At 36.0% G+C, this 24268-nt stretch overlaps 1 protein-coding gene across 5 annotated transcripts in view; it reads right to left on the bottom strand.

Moving 5' to 3' along the window:
* MICU1 (mitochondrial calcium uptake 1) overlaps positions 1 to 24268 on the bottom strand; it is a 238752-nt gene that overhangs the window by 146242 nt on the left and 68242 nt on the right. For 3 of the 5 annotated variants that reach the window (XM_043987834.1, XM_043987831.1, XM_043987832.1), the window contains exons 5-6: positions 13658 to 13701; positions 6057 to 6068 (exon numbers count right to left, since the gene is read on the bottom strand). In XM_043987834.1, the coding sequence (XP_043843769.1) occupies positions 6057 to 6068; positions 13658 to 13701 (56 nt within the window). The remainder of the gene's footprint in view (positions 1 to 6056; positions 6069 to 13657; positions 13702 to 24268) is intronic. The other 2 variants (XM_043987836.1, XM_043987835.1) reach the window with 1 other exon arrangement.

Below are 24268 nucleotides of genomic sequence, written 5' to 3' on the forward strand. Positions count from 1 at the left end.
TCAGTGATCATGTGGTATACAAATATATGCTAAAAAACCAATAAGTTATGAATCCTAAGCAATTATATAACATTTCCAACCTAACAAAGTGCTGCAAAGTAGGGGAAGAAAGAAGAGGGACTAAATATATGTGTTAAGTATTGGCAAATATTATCTCATTAGAACCTCCTGACAATCCTGTGAGTTAGGTACCCTTATTATGTCCATATTATAGATGAGGAAACTGTGGCAGAGAGAATTTAAGGGACTTGCCCAGGGTTACAACGCTAGCACGTGTGTGAAGTCCAATCTGAATTTAGGTCTTCCTGACCCAGGCTCAGTACTCTATCTACTGTATCAACTAGTTGCTTCTAACAGAAAAAATGGATTAACTCTTTCCAGAAACTGGAACAAGGTTCTTTTAGAGGCAAAGTCAGGAATAAAAGTTTAATTGTGGTTTATTCCTAATTAATGGAGCTTCGAGATACCTCATTTCTCTCACTGCAGTTTTCTCAGTTTGGACAGAATGAAAAGAGTTATGTAACAAACTGTGCTAGCGTAATGCTCATCATACCATAAACTTCACTCTGACCGAAAGCAATTGTCTTTCTAGTCCTATTTCTGACCACTTTTTGGCTTTGCAGAGTCCTCAGAAAGTTAGGATTAAATATTCATGTTTCCTTTGATAAATGACTACGCATCAAATACCCAAGAACATTTAAGTAGCTTCAATAGTAAGAAAAATACACACACATATACACAAATAACTTTATATAACACTGCTCTCCAAAGAGAACACTTCACTTTATAATTATGATCTATTTCTATCTTACAGTATCTTCATGAGATATTATCAGATCCTAAAGAGGAAATCTCTTCAGTTTATTATTTTCCACAATGTATTCCTCGTCAACTTCCTTAACTGAAGTTTTGGGCAACAAATATATATTTTTTTCGTCAATGTCTATCTAATGTCCAAAGTGAAATTTGGTAGCTGTCAGGGTGTTTTTTTGTTTGTTTTGTTTCATTTCTTAAGTCCTGACCAGTGAGATGCTGAAAATTCTTTGCCAGAACAACATGGCTTCAATTCGTATGAGCCATATTATCTCTTCTCACTTACAAGAGTCCCTAAGGTGGGATCAACCTTAAGTGCCCAGTTTTGAAAAACAATTCAGTATAGTTCTCCAACTTCCCATTTAGAGAAACATAATTCTAAAAACAACCAAAATCTTTGTTCAGATTCCCATTTAATTAATACTGAAGAATATCCATCACTTCTCCTGGAATTCTCCTTCCTCAGATGGAGAGTTTACAACAGCCATCTATAAGTACAATCACCACTTGCTGTTTCAAGACTTATAATACTGTAAAATCTTTATCTTAAAATATATCTCACACTCCCACAAATATATATATATATATATATATATATATACACACATATAATCCAAACATGCCTATGTGTGCATGTATATATGTATATATATATATATATATATGTATTTTTTTTCCTAAATGTAACTTGAAATTTCTGTTATTAGGTCAAATTGAATCTTCCTCAAGTTAAAGAAACAACACAAATGTGAACTGTCCAGTGAGAAAAGCTTGCTACTGTTTCCCCCCTTCCACCCTCCATCAGACTCTAAGCCCTCTAGTTTTTCCCTCTAACTGCATCAAGCGAGTTTCCCCTGTGGTTGAAGAGCAAGGCTTGAGCCAATGATGTGGTTCCATATAACTCTTAATGGATCACAGTTTGTAATGCTGTATAAGCACTTTTGATCTAGGTCTCACTTACTGAAAAGACTTATAAATGCTTCTTGGCAGTCATCAGAGGCACCCAAAAGTATGTCAATGGGTAATCTGCAATTGTTGCAGGGTTTGTTTTTTTTTAAATGAACTGAGTTTGGAACCAAAAGCTACATCAAACTAGAGGGAAATAAATATGCATCAGCAAGAACTGTTCTCACTAAATCTCTGGAACAGATATCCACAAGTCTGTCTATACAACTCACCTCTAAAATGCCAGGCATTGACAAAACTGGCAAAGTGAAGAAGTGACTTCATTAAAATACAGTGAGCTGAATTAGAGAGGCCTTGTAGGAAAGTGAAAGAAGCACAAGATTTGTGGCCAGGGCATCTGGATCTGAATGCTGGTTCTGCTACTACTATCTGTGCAACTTTTTTGGGGGGGGGGGCAATGAAGATTAAGTGACTTGCCCAGGGTCACACAGATAGTAAATGTCAAGTGTCTAAGGCTGAATTTTAACTCAGGTGCTCCTGAATCCAGGGCCGGTGCTTTATCCACTGTGCCACCTAGCTGCCCCTCTGTGCAACTTTTAAGAAGCCCCTTGCTCTCTTTAGACCTCAGTTTCCCCTTCTATCAAATGATGATGAGGAGCAAGATGATCTCCAAGGTACCCTTCTGCTTCCAACTCCTGTGATTCAATCAACTGGATGATGGTTTTATGTTACTTTCACAAAGTTTGATTTGGGTGAACAAAAAACTCACTTAAATATTTTTGCTGAAAAAAGTGAGGGAAATTATCTTGGGACCCATTCTTTTCATGTTACATTGAATTCTAAACTAATGTTTGTGATGAAAACACTAAACATGCAGAGATTAGCATTAAAATGCATGGCCATTATGGTTATATATCAATAATGACAAACCCCAATGTGCTCAGTTAATCTCACATTTGGAAGCAATAAAACTTAAAATAATCCTGTTGCCTACTGGTTTTAATATTTGGAAAAAACCAGGAATTTTAAACCTCCCTTCTGAGAACCTTACAATCAAGCTGCTTCTGGAATTTAAAGATCAGGTGAAAAGTGGGGGCTAAAGTCACAATTGTTAGTAGTAGTGGTACCCAGAGATTGGAAACACATTTATAGACATTCCTCCCAGAAACACAATAAATATCCATCACCATTTGTAACAAGCCGCATCTGAAACACAAGATCAGCATTCTATACCACAAATGGAAAAGGAGAAAAAAAACACCCAACAATCCTCTACTTTCTACAGGCAGTAGGGATTGGGCATGCAAAAGAGGAGTCCCTGCCATAAAAGCAAGCGAGGAAAGCCTGATCTGGGGACAGCCTAGAAAAGAACTGTTCCGTCTAAGGACCTATGGCAGTCCAAAAGATGCAGATGTGTTACCAAGAGTTATACTCACTGAAGGCAACACAAGAAAACTCTTCCCCTACTTCCTTTTACAAAGAAAATCTTTTTAGAACAATTTTCAAGTTTCACGACTCTTACTTAAGCAATTCACAAAAGATCCTTGAGAATGCAGTACTACTTAGTGTGGGACCCTTGATCGATAAGGTTTTGAATTTGTTTTGTTTTGTTTTGTTTTGTTTTTAGTGAGGCAATTGGGGTTAAGAGACTTGCCCAGGGTCACACAGCTAGTAAGTGTTAAGTGTCTGAGGCCAGATTTGAACTCAGGTCCTCCTGAATCCAGGGCTGGTGCTCTATCCAGTGTGCCACCTAGCTGCCCCGGTTTTGAATTTAAACATGATTAAAGGGGCATGTTTCATAGCAGACTATAACACAGCTCAAAACAAAGAGGTAGTACCTCTGGTAAAAGACCGGCTCTCTCACTGATTAAAATATAAATAAATATAAATAAATAAAATATAAATAAAAATAAAATATAAATAAAAATATAAATAAAAATAAAAATAAAAATATAAAAAAATAAAATATAAATAAAAAGTTTTCACTGTTACAGAGCTCTAGGTTAAAGAAGCAGCATTTTTTTGGTTGCTTACAAAACAATCTTTATGGTTAAAAAAACCAAGTGTACATTTAGGTCCCCAATCTGTTTCTGGGCAGTAATAAAGCAAATCTAATAAAAAGGTGTGCCTTTTTACAAATTCATTTAGGCTATCTTCTTTTGTAGAGTTGAAACTATAGGAAAATTTCAGTATTGCTATCTATTACAAGTTACTTGCATGTACACCAAGCTCTAAGTCTCACAAGTGCAATTTGAGTTTGAGTTTGTATTTCAAAGAAAACTAATGAAAAGCATTTAATGTTCTTCTGGAAGAAAGCAATTTTGAGTTCAAAGTGACAGTTTTTTCACCTGAGGAAGAAAGAGACCAAATTTGGCATATTTATACATCCAATTAATATTTGTATTTCAGTATTTAATCAGCGCTTAAATACAGGATTCCTTTCCTTGCCCAGTAGTCTACTGCTGCCATGATGATTCTTATACCATGCTGCAGGTGCCAGGGCTAGCAATCCAACATGCAGCCAGAGGGCTAACTATGATCTTCCTGAGGTTTTAAACACATTTTCTCTACCTAATTAGCCTAGCACTCACAAACTATTAGGTCAGCAGGGCCTGCTTACCTGCCTGCTGCTATTGCTGCTACAAGGTATCATGCTAGTAGATTTGGATAACAGGTAATTATAACTAAAACTGAATGTAATTAATTATAAAATTAAAGTCATGCAGTCAGCACACACATGAATTTCTGACTGAGTGGCTCACTGTTTGAAAAATTGTGTTTTGAGAGAAACAGGGCCCATTTCTTGGAAAGGTTTAAGATATTCTGCATATTCAGAGCCTAGTATATAACAGCCAGAAATAGAAAGCACTCAGCTACCTAACACAAACTAAGCTTATATGCTTATTAAAAATTGTACTGCTAAAACAGCAGGATTTTTCCTAAATTAGAAGTTATAGCTTCTCATCTCATTTGTCTCCCTTTAGATGAAGGGCTACCATAGTGACTTGAAAATCAGGCTCTCTAGTGTTAAAAATTGGGATGATACTTGTCACAGAGTTTGAATTAATTCCCTTCTCCATTTGTAAATTCCAATTTTGGGGGCCCAACAAATATATTATGTTTGAAGCTGAGATGTTTAATTAATCCATTTTACTCGTCAAAGATGATTTTATCAAGTTATATCTGTGAGCTCTGCCTGGGTCTTCTCAGCGTTACTCCTAATATGAATAAAGCCAGTTGAGTAAGGGGCTACTATTAATAGAGGTGAGCTCTGATCAAAATGTGATACAACTTTTATTCTGTGTTCCACTAGCGGCCCACATGGCAGATTAGGAACTCTTTATATGGAACCATAAAATTATTACATGTAATTATTTGGACTTTTATGATTCAGTTTTCCTATGTGATTTCTATTTTCTTAAGCCCGGCACTTGGGGGCATAATATACAAAGTAATAAACATGAATAGAAGACAAATTACACCTGACATGTTTGTACTCTCAAAGTGTTCTCAGAGAGACTGACCCTCTTGCAGTATGTATGTATGTATGTACATATGTATGTATGTGACTATAGTCTTCTAAACAGTGAAGGTTTCTGCCATGTTCTTTTTTCATACCCCTCTCCATCTGCTCACTGTTTTTTTCTACTTACAGGTTCCAGACCAAGTGATGTGGCTTCAGGCAGCTAAGCAATAGCTTTCCCTTGTTTTATTAAGTGGACTTAAAAACAATAAAAACCTAGATTTTTTTTTCCCCTGTGAGGTGACCATTGCTGGATTCAAGTCAACAAACATAAGTGCCCATAACATGTGATAAACTGTACTGGGTAATAGGGACATGGAGATGTAAAGTAACTCAGCTCTAGTCCTCAAGAATATCACAATCTAGTGAGTTAAAATTTTTTTTAAATCATAACAGAAGTTAGTTCAACTCTCCTTTTCAAATTGCCAGTGTCTCACTGCCTAAGGCACCCCCTAGCCAGAATTAAAAGACTGCCAACTGCCAATAGGAACTACCAAAGGGAACTGCACATTTCTTCAGGAATATTAATGAATACAACACAGATATTTTTCTTTGCACAAAACTTCCTTCCTAGATCTGTTTAAAGTTCCCTTTTCAATTTTATTGGCTACTATATTCTCAAGGACTCACTTAATGTTTTAATCGTCTCTATTCAAGATAAAACGTCAATTAAAAGTGACATGAATCAAACCATTCAGAAGGGAGCAGGGGAAGGAAATTAGCATGCACTCTTTCTTTTACGCCCAAAGCATAACTACGTTCTCCGTTCTCCAGAGCACAGACTAATGGAAAGAACATGCTGATGAGTCAGTACCTGCCAGAAATCCTGATCAGAGGGAAGAAAGGTTAGAAAAAGGAAAGGAAAAAAAAATCGGGAACGTTTGATTACATAAAAAAGCAAAACCAAAAAATTAAAAATCAAGAAACAAACTCTCTATAAACACATACACATATATAAAGTATACAGATTACAACACATTGCAACACTTAAGAACCTGAGACAGGAAAAGAACACACAGAAATAGTTTTTTATTTTACCTGCAAGGCCCAGTGAAAAGAAAAGGAAATTCCTAATTTCCTTCCAAAGGAAACAAGATTTTATCAAATACTTGGGGACAGATTTTTCAATTTAGGAGGAAAAGGGCATAAAAGGGTAGTTACTGTGAGATATTTTCTAAAAGCACTCTATATGAAGTACTGACTAGAGAACCTTTAAATAAAAATAAAATGTCTAAAATTTCATTGGGTGTCCAAGAAAAGCTTGGTTTTAAAAATAAAATCTAATCAATGGAAAAACTAAAGAATCAGTGACCAGTTTACTTTGATCACGGTGGTGCATTTGTAAAGAGGGGGTTAGTTAAAACCCTTCTTACAAATCCTAAATAATTGATAGGGTAATGATTAAATCTAATTATTGTATTTATTCCCATGCTCACATTTAACAAAGTAGGTAAATTTAGTTGGCTTAACTTCATTTGTATCTGAAATATACTGCCTCTTCCTTATCAAATAAAAGCAAAATAAAAATTTTTAGATACACGAGGCTTTCTACTTTAAAAGCACTGGTTTCCATAAAAAAGAAGTCACAATCTGGTCTTAAAAATATCAAATGATACTTTCAGACTACCTTGGGTATGATATAAAAGGAAACGTACCAATGTAGTCTACAATCCAATTTCTAAATTTAGTAACTAAATTGAAAACTGTTATTTGATCATTTTATTCTCTTAAGATGAAATTGTTGGCCATTTTATGGTAAAAAACAAATTTCTAATTCTATCCTAGTAAAGTAGAGAAAATTGATTTTAACAAGGTCCAATGTAATTAAGCTTCACTAAAAGGAAGTGAAATCTCGAGTCAAGAGATTTTTTTTTTTGAAGTAGTTTGAAAAAATGAGGGCTATATGAAAAAATAATTTCCTATTAATAAATTATGTCAGCCAACAGCTTGGAGGTAATCATATTGAGAGTCACACAATGTCAAGTATTTTTCAGCTTGTGAGAGTAGTTTTTCATTTAAACTTAGGAATGTATTGACTATAGATATAAATTGTTCAAATAAAAAACAAGGGAGAATTCATCTCCCAAGTAAAATGGGTATGTGATTGTTGAATACATTTGGGAACTTACAGTTTATAAGTTTAAAACAATTTCCCTTTTCTCCTTTAATCCAGTGATATATTCTTTTTTTTTGTTTTTGTTTTTTTGTTTTTTTGCAGGGCAATGAGGGTTAAGTGACTTGCCCAGGGTCACACAGCTAGTAAGTGTTAAGTGTCTGAGGTCGGATTTGAACTCAGGTCCTCCTGAATCCAGGGCCGGTGCTTTACCACTGTGCTATCTAGCTGCCCCCAGTGATATATTCTTTAAAGCAAGGATTCTGTTAGTGAACAACGAGGACAAAAATATACAAGTGATAGTGAATACTTTAATTTAAAGCTGAGATTTAACATGATAAATGAAAACATGGATTATGAGAAAAAGTAGAATATGTAGAATTTATGTAGCCTAGTGAGTAAGACTAGAGATGGAATGTGTAGTTACTCATTTATATCAACGGAAAATCTAGCAAAGATTTACATGTACTAAAGAAGCAGCACAGAGTATACAGGACTTGGAGTCAGAAAGATCTGTGTTCAAAACAAGCTACTGACAGTACTAGCAATGGGAATGTGGGCAAGTCACACTTCACCTCTTTGAGCCTCAGGGCAGCTCAGTCTATAAAATCATAGATGGGTTACAATCCTGGGGTGGGAGGAATTTCTATGCTGATAAAACAACATTACTAACCCAGCATTTAAACTGTGTTAGTTTTCAGTGATTAAGAAGTAGGTTCAACTAGATAACCCCTAAAGCTCCTTTCAAGCTCTCAAATTATATTATATTAAGTACTTGAAAGCAAAGGAACAGTGGTGTGGCCACTCAATGTTTTCATCTTTAGAGAATATGAAACCCATTACTAACTTAAATTTAAGGCAAAACAGACATGTTTAGAAATGCATCAAAATCCATCCCATGGAAGTTGCGACTTGTTATTCTTACTTTGTTACCTTACATGCTCACCCTGCCTGTACCACTTTCCAGCATCAAGGAGGGGAGAAGCCTACTCTCCTGATCATGGATACCCCTTTCAATACAGATAAGATCTCTGACATTATTCCATAATATGACTTTATCTGTGACAACAAACAAAAAACTAGGCTTCCCAAAGGGTAGGGAGAGCCCCCATTTCTCTCTAAAGAGAAATAATATTTTTACTCTTTATTTAGTTACTTGGCTTTCTATACTGATAGGTATGGGAATTTGGGGCTTTTATAGAATAAAAGTATATGACTTATTTTGAAATTTATGTCAACATATTTTTTTTTTACTAAAACTTCAACCAGCACTACAGCCAAATTTATATTTCATCTGTTCAACATTTACACTTTAAATATAGGTTATTTTCACTTAGAGTATCCTCTGGGCTATAAATATCATAATCAATATCACCTTCAATCCCAATGTTAACTCTTTAACTTGAATATAAAAGTTGTTCTGTTTTATTTGACATGAATTTATCCTCTTTTCAGGAACTCTATTGGGAATGATGTAGAGTGTGCAAAGAACAAAAAAAGTCTAAATTCTCAGTGCCCTGTGACTCAAGAATAAAACATAATCAAGACAATAAGAAATCACATTTAGAGCTCCAACACATAGAACATCATTTGTCCGTCCATCCGTCCGTCCGTCCGTCCATCCATCCATCCATCCATCCATCCATCCATCCATCCATCCATCCATCCATCCATCTATCTATCTATTTCCTGGGGCAATGAGGGTTAAGTGACTTGCCCAGGGTCACAAAGCTAGGACCTGTCAAGTGTCTGAGGTCAGATTTGAACTCAGGTCTTCCTGAATCCAGGGCTGGTGCTTTATCCACTGCACTACCTAGCTGCCCCATAACATCGTCTAACCAAATCTTTTCATTGTACAAACGAATAAACTGAGACCCAGACCATAGGCCACAAAGCAAGTTATGGTACTGTTGGAGCTAGCATTCAAGTCTTCTGACTTCTAGTCCTGAGATTTAAGTAATGAAAAATCTAGATCCAGTGACAATGTCTTTCAGAAACATCTTAAGGGCAGGAAAAGTAGGGAAACTGAAAATACTTCCGTCCCCTAAAAAAAGGAACATAGATGAAGGCAATGGGTGAATTAATTCTGACTTAAGAAACATGATTTTTACTTTAAGTATTATTCTTTTTTTTTTAAAGGGAATTATTTCACAAGTAATTTATTTTCTTTGGCTTAGGAAACACAGGGCTATTGAGTTTGGCTGGGTTTTTTTGTTTTGGGGTTGTTTTTTTTTGTGGGGCAATTGGGGTTAAGTGACTTACCCAGGATCACACAGCTAGTAAGTGTTACGTGTCTGAGGCTAGATTTGAACTTAGGTCCTCCTGAATCCAGGGCCAGTGCTCTATCCACTGTGCCACCTAGCTGCCCCTAAGTATTATTCTTATAAAAGATAAAATATTACACCAAAAGAATGGAAATCAGCATTTTTTTACTAAGAAATAGTTTTGCTGAAAGCCTGTTAAATTTTTACTATGTTTGACAGTTTGAAAAATGTGGTGATAAGAAAAAATGTTTAATTTGAGAGGACTTGTCAATTATGAGCAGAAGGAAAAGAACACATATTTCTCACTTTAATTTGTTAAATGTAAAAATGAATAAGTAGAAAGTATGAGAAGCAAGAGGGGAAAAAAAAACAAACAAGCAAGACTAGGAAACATGCTACAACCACATAAGCTATACCAAAACATACAAAAGAAGCTGAGAACTACCAATTCCAAGCATTTTTTAAAGTGAAATGAGAGAAAAAGACATGGAAATTAAAAGGAATAAAGGTCATATTTAGTAGTGATCCCATTTATTATATGTCCTTACTACCAAAAGATGAAAAACTCCAAACCTTTACCAACAAAAAAACCTCCAAACTCCTAGTTTCTTTCTATTCAAGAGGAATGGACACCTAAGCCTAAATTCAGAAAATGTACTCTCTTATTAAATGAGTATAAGCCCATTAGCAAACCATTTTGGGTACTAAGAACACACTGGCAAGAGGGGATTGATTTTCATCTCTGAGGCTTTTATGCACTACAAACAGAAGCTAGACATTTGTTGCTACTGTTCAGGAGACAGAGCTAACAGGCTATTTATATCCTATACCCATTGAGGATCATGTCAGAACATGCTTGAACTCTTTTGGGTTGGGTCTTTCTGACTCTTTGATGTCTCTTTGGACTGTCCCCACACAGTGTAGTAAAACAAAAGCCTGAGGTGCTCGTTCTGATCCTCCTGAGCACCAGAGGGCCTGCAGAAGTCACTTCCCCTCAGTTTCCTTATATGTAAAACAGGAACCATGATCCTTGAAATACCTTCCTCACAGAATTGGCGAGAGGAAAGTACTTTGTAAACCTGAAGTACAACATAACTCTGACCCAGATGGATTCTATACCTGTCATCTGTTATGTACTGTACTGTTCAATCCTAAAGGGTTCAGACTACAGCTGTTTATCTTACTTTGCACAGTATCTGGGCGGGGGGGGGGGGGGATTTGATAAATGTATTCTAATCACGGTAATCAAAGTAATTAATTGTATCCGTCACTTTTAAAACTATATTACAATACAACCACAATGGAAAGAATTAGTGTCCCTGAGGGTATAAATGAAATTAAAATTATAAAGTAGTATAATGATTTAGAAACAGTTTTTGCTCCAAATTAAAACAAAATATCTCATATCTGATTCTACTAAAATCTAATTAGAAGAGGGATGTTTGTTTCCCCTTCTCAAGAGGGCTTTTAGCTTAAAGAAATTATATAAGAGAGACAGCTCAGGTGACCACATGAAAGGCAGTCTGGTCCCCCTCCTTCCCCACCTTCAATATCTAGAGTTTTATGGGGCTAAAGTACCAATGAACAGTACCCCAAATCAGAGATAACCCCTTCCCAAACCCATTTTGCTGATTTTAACAACAAAAGTGCCAAATGACAATCTTATATCAGCTAACCTTTTTCAAGGTATTATTATGTCAATGAGTTTCGTTAAATTAGTGTGGGGCACAAGCTTGATGGATGTTGATGGAAGAAGCATGATATTTTGCTTAGGCAGATGCCAATTAGTTTAATCTTACCAAATGAAAAGAGAAAAAAGACAAAAATAAGAAGAAAAATCAAGTTAATTTAAAAGTGGACTCCCTTAGGATATTAGTTTTCAACTTTAAAATTTTTGGTCAAACTGCACATCCTGGCAACAAGTGATAAAGTATTATGGAAAGTGATAGTAAAAAGATAGTAAAAAAAAATTACAATCATACTAGAGAATGGTTGAACAAAGAAAATTTTTTTTCTTTAATTTGTGCTCTGTTTACAGCCTCACAAATTTGGTACCTGTCATAACAATGATCAGATGAAGGCCTTCTTGCATAGCAAAAATCTAAGACGACAGGCTAAAGAAATATTTTATGAATTTTACATTCTTTATTACATAAAGTTTTAAGATAATAGGTTGGAAGGATGGTATTTACTATCTTGATTTTCTTATGCAACATCTATGGCTTTTCATGAAGGCACAAAAAGTAGAGAATTCAGTTTAAAACCCTCTTATAGATGGTCATCCTAAATTAGTCAAGCAAACACTAACATGAAATATACTAAATAAGCTCTTCTTTCTAATAGGAAATTCATGAAGTCTCTTTGGATGTAAAAATTCTCCAGGCAGAGAGATAAACGGATTCAGTAACTTCATCCAGACAAAACAGAAGCATGAGCAAGGAAGAAAAGATTCCAGTTTCCTGCCAAAGTGTGGCCTGGCCCAGGCTTACCTCATAGCTCCAATGACTCTCATCTCACTACTTTTGACCAGTCCTAGGCTGGGGGTCCTTGGTACCATCTACTTACACTTTCTATACACTTCCCCATTTCAGAACTTCCCTCTCTGGGTGCTGAGAACTCTCATGCTATCTATCTTAGAGGGTCAGGATCATATCATTTTTGTACTTATATCCCCAGTGGCTGGCACATAGTAGGTGCTTAATAAACGCTGGTTCATTGATAAATATACTAACGTGCATTATAAATAAATTATACCAAATAAAGATAAACTATACTAAAAATAGTACATGGGTAAATATACTAAAATAGTATGTTGATTGATAGTAGATGTGGGGACACAAGGGTAAGACATTTTGGGTTGCATTTATTCTCTCAAAAATATATTTTGCCCCTCAAAATAATGGACAACAATCCACTCAAAATATGAGCCCTGTGCCTAGCTTGACACTTTCCTGTGTTTGCTCCTTTCATTGTTAACCCTACTAAGTGCTAACGCAGTCTGGCTAAGTTCCCCTCAGAGGCTGAGTCCTCTGCCCCTTGGGATACTACTTTCTAATCTTGCCTTGCTTAGCCGATCTGCAACTTTTATTCTTAATAGATTTGGTTCTTTTTGCTCTGTAGGGCAAATCTTTTTGTTCTGTGGGGCAATTAATGACTTGTTCTTTCTGATGATTTATTTTGCTTTCCTTAGGAACTGTCTTTTCTTTTTCTTTTTTCATTTTTGAGGTTTTCTTATGTTAGCTTGTATAAAGAACCTGGAGCGGGGGAAAAATCATTTCACTGACTAGGAGGCAATAAGAATGAAGTTTCACCATTCAGTGTAGAAGAATGGATTAATGAATGTTTTATTCAAATATCTGAAGGCATATATGCAAACAATGCACAGTCATAGGCAAATAAATGCAGTTCTGTCCTCATGATTATTTCACAAGTTTAGTTAAGTACTTAAAAATTTTTTTAATTGTTAAAATTCTAAAGTTAGTAACTACTAACAACAAACATTCAAATAAACAAACAATAAAAATGATCATTCCCACAACCACAAACTACAAATTATTTATAACCTGCTACCTCTATTATTTTCAAGATTGCTTTATGTTATCAAAAGTGGAAAATATCAGAAAAATAATCATTGGGGGGGGTTTCAGGGGTAGAAACTGTCATTATACTGGGCTTAGTATCCTTATTAGTACCTTTATACTCATACACAGATGCAAATAAATATTAGACCAAACATTAATAAACATATCAGCTGACCCAAGAGGTTTATATAAGTATGTATAAAAGAGATATATTCATATAGAAACAATGAGATTTTAAAAAATCATATTATGAAAGTGCTAATATGCAATTATCATATGTTCTTTTTTCTGTAAGAAAAGCATATAAAGGAACATTTTTACAAGGTTTTCTAATGTGATACATACTTATTTGATGAGATGAATTAAAGAACTTAAGTACAGTTTCCCCACCTGGTCTTAATGGAAATTCATATATTTAGTAACAATAATATATATATCCGTGTCACAATTCTCTTACCTTTCCATCAAAGCGTTTCACTATGTACTGATCCAGGCCCAAATCTGAAGAAGAAAAGTAACAAAATTAATTCCCTGAATTTATACCTCAATTTAAACGTATAAAATTGCATAGTTCTCATCTTTGTAGTTGGTGATTTGGCAACTACTGCACCAATGGAATAGAGCTTTTCCCTGAATTTATCTAAAGGAATGAAAACATTTTCTACTTTCCTTTTCCCAATTATGACAAGAAAATATTATTCTAATATTTCAGCATAGCTACATTGTAACATCACAGGTTCACTGAGATCTGAAGCTGGAGGGAAGCTCTGAGGTCATCTAGTCCAAAGCTTCTTAAACTGTGGGTTACAACTCCATGTGGGGTTGCATAACTGAATTTGGGGGGGGTCACAAAAGTTTTGGCAGTAAATTATTTTTTCTCCCTTTTTTGGTAGGGCAATGAGGGTTAAGTGACTTGCCCAGGGTCACACAGTTTGTAAGTGTCAAGTGTCTGAGGCCGGATTTGAACTCAGGTCCTCCTGAATCCAGGGCCGGTGCTTTATCCTCTGCACCACCTAGCTGCCCCTAGTAAATGATTTTTATACCTATTTTATATACCTATATAGCCTGGGTAACATGAAATTTTCTCAGGTGAAAAGGGGTTATGAATGGAAAAAGTTTAAGATGCTCTTATCTAGTCCAGCTCTCTCTGATAAGAAAAATGAGGTCCAAGGCAGTTAAATGATTTGCCCAAGTTCATAAGGCAGTGTCCCAAGTCATCTGACTACAAAGCAGTATTATTTCTACCATATGACAGCGTATCATTTTATCAATTAGCCAATCAATAAGCACTTCTTATATGCCTGGCACTACACCAGATGCTAGAGATATAACTACAAATGGGAGACTATCCTCTGCCCTAAAGAAACTTCTCTTCCACTATGCATATACTGCATGTTAACAATAAATACATATAGGCAATACAAAAATAAATAAATACACAGTGGCGGAGGAAACCAACAACTGAGGGAATCAGGAAAGTCAAATGTTAAACTCTCTTGAGAGGACTGAAGAAGGAGTGGTGAGAGAAAGGAAAAGGTCTTGAATATGGAAGAGGAACACTTGCGAATGTCGGCAAGATTTCTGATAGGACCATCTGTGTGTAGCTGAGCTATGGTGGAAGAGTAGGTCCTGGGAAACTGAGGAAGTGGAAGGTGAGGGTGTTTAAGGGGAGAATCAGTATGTATGCTGAAGTCCCTTCATATAAAATCAGGAGTTGGGAAGGAGAGAAAGATTGAAAGCCAGACATGGAACTCATTTAGGAAAGAAGTGGCAAGTGCTAGAGGTCTTGATTAGGTGATACAGACTGAATGAACATCAAAGATTGAGAGATCACTGAGTAATGGTGGTAAAAGAAGAGCCTGGAAGTAAGTGGCAATGGGGAACAAGGAGTCTGCCATCTCCTCCACCATGACATCACAGAGTCTGAGTGAAAGTGGAACCAGCTTGGAAAGGCAACTGTGTTATCAGAAGGAAGCCAGATTGCAGTAAGTGCATGCAAATGGAAGAAGTAAGAAAGGAAATGAAGAAAAATGAAAACCCAGCAAATCATCAATAAAATCTGAAAATACGTACAATGTTCCACACCTGTAGACACCCCCCCACCCCATTACAAAGGAGTTAGGAATATAACTCTTCCTTGGGGTCAAGTCTGCTCTGCAATTTAAAAATATTCATTTCTGATTGTTTTGTGGTTGCTGTTTTTCCCCCATTTATATTGTTATACTGTCATTTTGTAGCCAGTTTTCCTGCCTTAGCTTACTTTACTTTGCATCAGTTTACCTAAGTCTTTTCATACTTTATGGGAATTCATCATATTTGTTGTTTGTAACACCACAGCCATATTCTATCACATTTATGTATCATAATTTGTTCAGCCATTCCCTAACTGACAGATGTCTATTTGTTTTAGAGTTTTGCTTTGATTTTTTGTAACCAAAAAAAGGTGTTGCTATAGTACTTTGGTATATACAGAACCTTTCTTTTTGTCAAGGACATCCATGGAGAATATGCCTAGAAGTCAATCAAATTTCTGGGTCAAAAAGTACTAACATTTTAGCCACTTTAGTTATATAATTCCAAATTGCTTTCCAAAATGGTTGTACTAATTTCCATCTCTATCACCTCTCTATACATCCTCTCAGTCATCCCAGGCTTGCTTAATTCCTGGGTGTCATCTTTAACTCGTTATTCTTTCACTGCCCCCATCTAATCTGCTGCCAACTCTTATGGATTCTACTTTTGTCATTTCTGCTATATGCTGCTTTCTCCTCTGACAATGCCTTTAATCAAAGTTCCTTGAACAATCATCACAGACTCAAGGTCCTTCACCTAGTTGCCTTTCTCTGGATTTTTTTTCCAGCTAATAAATATACTTCATAAACTATAGTACCCCAAACTAAAAACAATAATCTAGATATGGTCTGATCAGGACAGAGTACTGAAAGTCTATCATATCTCCATATACCTAGAAACTCTTTCTGGATACTCTTTTAATGCACAAAAAGCACAAGTATTCATTAGGCCTATCTAGTCACTGGCTCCTTAGTATGTCCACTTCTTTCCAATCCTAAAAGTATTCTCTAAACCTTCTAGCTCCCACTGCCCAATCTTGCTCATCACCTTCAGTGCGAAACTTCTCCACTTTCTAGAAAGATAAATTTAGTTTCTCTCACAATCTGTAGTCAGCCAATCAAGATTTATTAAGTGTTTACTATGTGTCAAGCTCTTTAGTGCAGGGGATACAAAGAAAAGGCAAAACCACTGAGCTCACAGACTAATGGGGGAGACAACAAGCAAATAACTGTACAAACAAGATACAGATAGCATTATGTGGAACTAATCCTAGAGGGGAAATACTAGCATTGGCGAGGGGAGGTTGGGAAAGACGTCCTGCAGGTGAAACATTCACTGGGACCAGAAGGAAGTCAGGGAAGTCAGAAGGCAGAGATGAAGAAGGAGAGAATTCTAGGCATGGGGAGCCAATAAACATGAATGGAGTCCAAAGGTGAAGTACTGTGTGTGACTAACAGAAAGGAGGCCCAATTCTCTACATCACAGAGTTCATGGAGTTAGTAAGGTATAAGGAGATACGTAATTATGTACACACGAGATATATAAAGAACACAGGAAAGGTAGTCTCAGAGGCAAAGACACTAAGCAGTTGGAGGCCCGGGAAAGGCCTTTTCAGAAGGTATGATTGAGAGCAGCCAGGGGAGGATTACCAATTCAATAGAAATCTCTCAGATGGTTCCCTACTGACTACCAAGGACAGCACAAAATTTTAGTTTGGCATTCAAAGATCCTGTGCGATGACACCACCCTACTTTTCTAGACTTATTCCATATTATGCTGCCTCTGAGTCACCCATGTTTCCTTTTAATATCTCCTATACATGTTCTGCGCTTTTCCACATCTGTAATGGCTAATACCCTTTCTATACTGTGGATGCCTAGGCTGGATTCCTACCTATGTTTTAAAACACAATTCAAATGCTTCCTTGCCCCAGGTAAGTATTCCCCCCATTCCTCAAGGCATTAATGACTAGTCTTTCTCAAACTTCACTTAGAATTTTATTTGCTAATCCTTTATATGCTCCTCCTGTATTTTATTGGTATCACAATAATTATAGCTAGAAAGTACTTTAGACATCATCTATTTCTACTGCTTTGTTTCCCTGGTGAGAAAACCAGGGCTCAGAAAGGTGAAGGGATTTACCCAAGGTAAATACACACACACATATACACACATATACTATACAGATTACAAAATATATAAAATTAGATATCAGATATATAATCATGTATATCATGTGCACACATACATACAAAGCACTATATAACCATAAAACGCTATGTGAATGTAGGTCGCTTTCCTTATTACCAGTGTCATCTCACTCTTAATAGCAGATGCTATTAGATGACTACTGGGAAAATGTGACTATTTATGGAACTAAGCTTATTGTATGTATGGGAAGTGCCAATTTAGTCTTCGAGTTCTTCACTTTGGCTCCTTTGTCTCACTCAGGTTAATTACAAGGATGTTGCTGGATACTGGAGAATTTTCTACTCTAAATGTTAAACTCTAACATCTATGTTCTTTAGTTTCACAAATAAAGTGAAAACAGTTACTTAATAACAATTCCTCACATTTGTACAGTGCTTTAAGACTTCGATAACTTTCCTGACAATAAGCCTATGATGTAGATGGGTCAAGTATTATTATCTCTATTTTACTGGTAGGGAAACTGAGGCTTTAATAGGCTAAGTGGCTTGCCCCTTAATCATACTGCCAGCTACTTTCTGCTAATAGATTAGTGCAGATATAATAAAGAAAATCTTTCCTACAATATTTTAAACTTAGGAAAGAAATACTTCCATATGCGTGCGGATACCTTTTAGTCAGTCAAGAAACATTTATTAAGCATCTACTATATACCAGGCAGGCAGTTAGGTGGTACAGCAGAAAGAGCACTGGGCCTGGAGTTGGGAAGACCTGAGCTGAAATCCAGCCTCAGACACTTACTAACTGTGTGATCCTGGGGCAACCCTGTTTGCCTCATTTTTCCCACCTGTAAAATGACCTGGAGAAGGAAATGGCAAACCACTTCCAAATCTTTGACAAGAAAACCCCAAATGGAGTTGCGAAGTCAGACACGACTGAAACAACTAAACAACCACAAAATATTCTTACTATCTTCCTTTTTAATGCACTTTATAAATCATTGGAAATTCAAGATGACTCCCTGGGGGACTTCATTCATTCACCTTTTTCCCTGGGGTCAATGCTGTCCAGACTGACATAAGTGAAAAGTCACAGGGCTCATTATGTCTCACAAACTTCATAATCCACCTAGCCATCCACCCTAGCCACCTTCTTGCATTCCAAAAGCCCCACCCTTCTCTTCTTCCTGTAACTTCTTGGACCAAAATATTCCTTATTGATCATCATTCCCCTATGCATATCATCTCTCCCCATTAGAATGTAAGCTCCCTGAGAACAAGGATTGTCTCACTTTTGTATTTGCCCTCACACATCGCCAGCACTTAATAAATGCACTCCCTCATTCTCAATAACTCCCCTAATTCCTTGGGGCTTTTTATTAAGGCAAGACTAAAGTCTCCTGCTCCTTCCTCCCACCCTCTTCACCTTTTGGGATTGTTCTTCCTTCTCTGGACCTCTCTCTACATATACTCTACTATCAAAACTTACCTATATGTCCCATTACCTCTGAATACTACACTTTGCTACTTTTCTGATATATTAATCCCCAATAAAGTATTAATGGTTGAGAATGGCTTAATTAAAATCTCTTCCAAGACGTTTGTAGGGAGTTAGAGAAGACAATAGATTAACCCAAAGAAATTAATTTTTGATGCTGGAATACCAGGAATTATGGGTAATTTTGGAGAGGAATAACATTTTCTGAAACTCAGTATTTGACAAAAATTGCTGGGAAAACCGGAAGATAGATAGTATGGCAGAAACTAGGTATAGACCAACATCTTACACCATATACCAAAATCAGGTCAAAATGGGTTCAAGATTTAGATATAAAGGATGATACCATAGATAAATTAGGAAAGGAAGGAATAGTTTACCTCTCAGATCTATGGAGAGGAAAAAAATTTATGTCCAAACAAGAGATAGAGAATAATATGAAATGCAAGATGGAAGACTTTGATTACATTAAATTAAAAAGGTTTTGTACAAACAGAAGCAATGCATCCAAAATTAGAAGGGAGGCAGAAAGGCAGGAAATGATCTTATTAATAGCCATTATTTCTGATAAAGGCCTCATTTCTAAAATATATAGGGAACTAAATAAAATTTATAAGAATGTAAGTCATTCCCCAATTGAGAAATGGTCAAAGGATATGAATAGGCAGTTTTCAGATGAAGAAATCAAAGCTATCTACTACCATATGAAAAAAAAAATGTTCTAAATCACTATTGATTAGAAAAATACAAATTTAAAAAACTCTGAGGTACCATCTCACACCTATCAGATTAGCTAATATGACAAAAAAAGGAAAATAATAAATGTTGGAGAAGCTGTCGAAATTGGGAACACTAATGGTGGAAAAAGGAACACTAATGCATTGTTGGTGGAGCTGTGAACCGATCCAATCATTCTGGAGAGCAACTTGGAATTGTGCCCAAAGAGCTACATACCCTTTGACCCAGTGCTACCACTGCTAGGTCTGTATCCCAAAGAGATCATAGAAGAGGGAAGAGGACCCATATGCACAAAAATATTTATAGCAACTCTCTTTGTGGTGGCAAAGAATTGGAAATTGAGAGAATACCTATCAGTTGGGAAATGGCTAAACAAGTCATGGTATATGAATGTAATGGAATACTATTGTGTTATAAGAAACAATAAGCAGGAGGAGTTCAGAGAAACCTGGAAGGACTTACATGAACTGATGCTGACTGAGAGGAGCAGAACCAGGAGAACATTGTGCACAGTAATAGCAGCATTGTGTGATGAACCACGGTGATAGACTTGGCTCCTCTCAGCAGTAGAACGATCCGAGATAATTTCAAAGAACTCATGATAGAGTGTTCTCAACATCCAGAAAAAAGAACTGTGGATTATGAATGCAGATTGAACCATACTGTTTCTACTTTGGGGCTGGTTTTTTTCCTTCTTTTTTGAGGTTTTTCTCTTGTGCTCTGATTCTTCTTTCACAAGATGACCAATGCAGAAATATGTTTAATGTGATTGCACATATGTAACCTATATCAGATTGCTTTCTGTCTTGGGGAGGGGGGAAGGAAAGGAGGGTGGGAGAAAATTTGGAACTAAAAATTCTATGAAAACAAATGTTGAAAACTATCCTTATATATAACTGGAAAATAATAAAGTACTTTTATTTATTTTTTAAAAAGGAATAACATTCTGAGGTTCATAAAATCCTACCAATATAGATAACTGACTTCTATATAAAAACAGCCTTGGGAATATACTAAAACAAAGACAAAGTACAGAGCTTCAAGCAAACATTCAGATTACTGCCTATATTAAAAAAAGAAAAGAACTAGCTTCCATCTCTGCTCTTCCCACTACAATCTTTCCTTTCTAATCTTTAAACTTTGTTGTATCAACAGAGAAATAAATTAGGGGATTCCCCTTTTTTGAGGGGTGATGATGAATAATTTGGGAATGAAAGAGATCATAACATTCCAGAATCACAGCACCATTGTTTTTAGAGTGAATCTGCACTTTTTTATCCCTGACTTCTGTATCAAACTGGCACCCATTTCTCCCTCAGCTGTCTTCTTCAAATTAAAAGCTTATCAAGCAATTTTGTTTTCAGAATCATTTCACACTGCTGGGAATCAATAAATGCTTATTAACAATAATTACCAAATACCAACTTATTTAGCTGACTAGGCTTTGTATTCACAAATGTAAAATTAAAAATCAAGAGTAACTGAAAAGAATAACTGATGCTTTAACATCTATATTTAAACTTTTAAAAAATTCTTTTTAGTAACAATGTAAATGTGGCAAACAATAAAACCTGTCAAGGGATAAAATAGTAAATTGCTTTAAAATGGATAATTTATGCCTTTTTAATTTCCAAAGTCCAAATGCCTAGTTTTCACAACCTGCTTTAGCAATAAAACCAATAAGCTGCAAGCAGCCCTAGTATAAAAATAAAACAGTTCCCAGACACACACAAAAACACACAAATGAATAATCAGGCTCCTTCTCCAATAAAACTTTAACTATAGATAAGCACAAATGCAATACTCATTTGTGAATGCTTAGAAATTTTATTTCAGTCTTGATTAGAAGCCAATGCTACTGCTTGGTCTTCCATAACTAGACAGATAATGCTTCCCTAAAAGCAGAAATTATAAGTTAAGGCAAAGAAGTTCAGTCTCTTCTATTTCATAATCAGACAAAATAGCAATGAAAGGAAAATCTATGAATATGGGTGAGAACAAACGTTTAGGCAGCTAAATGTCACAATGGACAGACCACTGGACTGGGAGTCAGAAAGACAAGTTCAAATCCTGACTCATATTAGTTTTATGACCCCTGGCAAATCATTTCACTTCTCTCAGCCCATTTCCTTATTTGTTATAAGGGATAACATATATATCACAGAGTTATAGTGAGGATAAAATTATACCTCTACCACCCCCACCCCCCACCCCACAGCAGCTAGGCGGCGCAGTAGATAAAGCATTGGCCCTGAAGTTGGGAAGACCTGAGTTCAAATCTTACCTCTTGACACTTAGTAGCTATGTGACCCTGGGCAAGTCACAACCCCAATTGCCTTAAAATACGGGGCCATCTCCAGTCACCAGGATAACATATTCCTGACACTGGACCCAGATGACTCCAAAGGAGAAAGTGACACTGGTGACTTTGTACAGTCCTTCTTTATTTAAATCCAAATTAGTACAAGTCACAATATCTGTCATGGTCCTCTTCAAGAATGAAAGACAAACAACAACAACATGCACACACACATATACATAGTGCTTCACAAACCTTAAAGTACTATATAAATGCTAATTGTTATTATCATCATTAATTTTATCTGCTTTTGGAACTAGCCATCAAACTTATCAATCATAAGAACTCCAACCATTTTAAAAATGGACAAGATGGCCAAAGGGCAAAATGACACTCAGTTAAGATTATATGTCTATTTTTTTTTTTTTGCCTAAAATTCAGAGGTGAGGAAATAAAGTTCGAGAGAGAAAAAAAGAACCAGATATAAGTCTAAATGTTAGTAGCTCCTCACACAAAAATTCCAGGTCAAAAATACAGCTTATTGACAATGTAAACTAATAAAAGTTTACATTTATATAAAGCTTGAAAGTTTAGAAAGTATTTTCCAGTTTTCCCAGCAGTTTTTGTCAATTAATGAGTTCTTATCTCAGAAGCTGGAGTCTTTGGCTTTATCAAACAGTAAATTACTATAGTCATTTACTACCATGTCTTGTATATGTAACCTATTCCACTGATCCACCACCCTGTTTCTTAGCCAGTACCAAATAGTTTTGATGCTTGCTGGTTTTATTATTTTTTTCATTTAATTTTTTTGTGTGAGGCAATTGGGGTTAAGTGACTTGCCCAGGGTCACACGGCTAGTAAGTGTTAAGTGTCTGAGGCCGGATTTGAACTCAGGTCCTCCTGACTCCAGGGCCACTGCTCTATCCACTGCGTCACCTAGCTGCCCCAGATTGCTATTTTATAATATAGTTTTAGATCTGGTACACCTAGGCCACCTTCCTTTGCAATTTTTTTCCCCATTAATTGCCCTTGATATTCTTGACATTTTCTTCTTCCAGATTAATTTTGTTATTATTTTTTCTAGCATTATGAAATAAGTTTTTGGTAGTTTGATTGGTATAGCACTGTGTAAGTAAATTAATTTAGGTAGAATTGTCATTGTTTTTATATTAGCTTGGCCTACCCATGAACAACTGATATTTTTCCAACTGTTTAGATCTAATTTTATTTGTGAAAAAAGTGTTTTGTAATTGTGTTCATATAATTGCTGGGTTTGTCTTGGCATGTAGCCTCCCAAATATTTTATATTGTCTAAAGTAATTTTAAATAGAATTTCTTTCTATCTCTTGCTACTGGGTTTTGTTGGCCATATATAGGAATGCTGATGATTTATGTGGATTTATTTTATAACCTGCAACTTTGCTAAAGTTGTTACTTGTCTCAAGTAGTTTTTAAATTGATTCTCTAGAATTAAGTATACCATCATATCATCATACCATCATACCAGTAAATCATCTGCAAAGAGTGTTAGTTTTGTTTCCTCCTTCCCTATTTTAATTCCTTCAATTTCTTTTTCTTCCCTTAATGCTAAAGCTAACATTTCTAGTACAATACTGAATAATAGTGGTGATAATGGGCATCCTTGTTTCACCCAGTCATGGACATTTTATTGACTTTATTTGCGTAATTCCAAATTGCTTTCCAAAATGCCTATGTTAATTCAGATCCATGAACAATATACTAGTGTGCCTATTTTTCCACAATTCCTCCAACATTGTTGACTTTTTTTTTTTGCAGGGCAATTAGGGTTAAGTGACTTAAGTGTCAAGTGTCTGAAGTCACATTTGAATTCAGGTCCTCCTGAATCCAGGTCTGGTGCTTTATCTACTGTGCCACCTAGCTGTCCCCCCACCTAGCCGACCCCTGACTATCCTCTTTTTTTGTAACCTTTGCCAAATGACTGGGTATAAGGTGAAATTCAGTGTTGTTCTGATTTGTCTCTCTCATTATTACTTTCTTTCTTTCCTTTTTTTTTTTTTTTTGTGAGGCAATTGGGGTTAAGTGAATTGCCCAGGGTCACAAAGCTAGTGTCAAGTGTCTGAGGCTGGATTTGAACTTGGGTCCTACTGACTCCAGGGCCAGTGCTCTATCTACTGCACCACCTAGCCACCCCTTCATTATTACTGATTTGACTTTTTTTTTTACTTTAAGTTTGCGATTCTTTTGAAAATTCTTCTTATTCTTTGATCACTTATGTATTAGGAAATGATTTTTGGTCTCATATGTTAGTTTTTTATATATCTTGGATAT

Source organism: Dromiciops gliroides, chromosome 2 (genome assembly GCF_019393635.1).
Source record: "Dromiciops gliroides isolate mDroGli1 chromosome 2, mDroGli1.pri, whole genome shotgun sequence".
Classification (NCBI taxonomy): domain Eukaryota; kingdom Metazoa; phylum Chordata; class Mammalia; order Microbiotheria; family Microbiotheriidae; genus Dromiciops; species Dromiciops gliroides.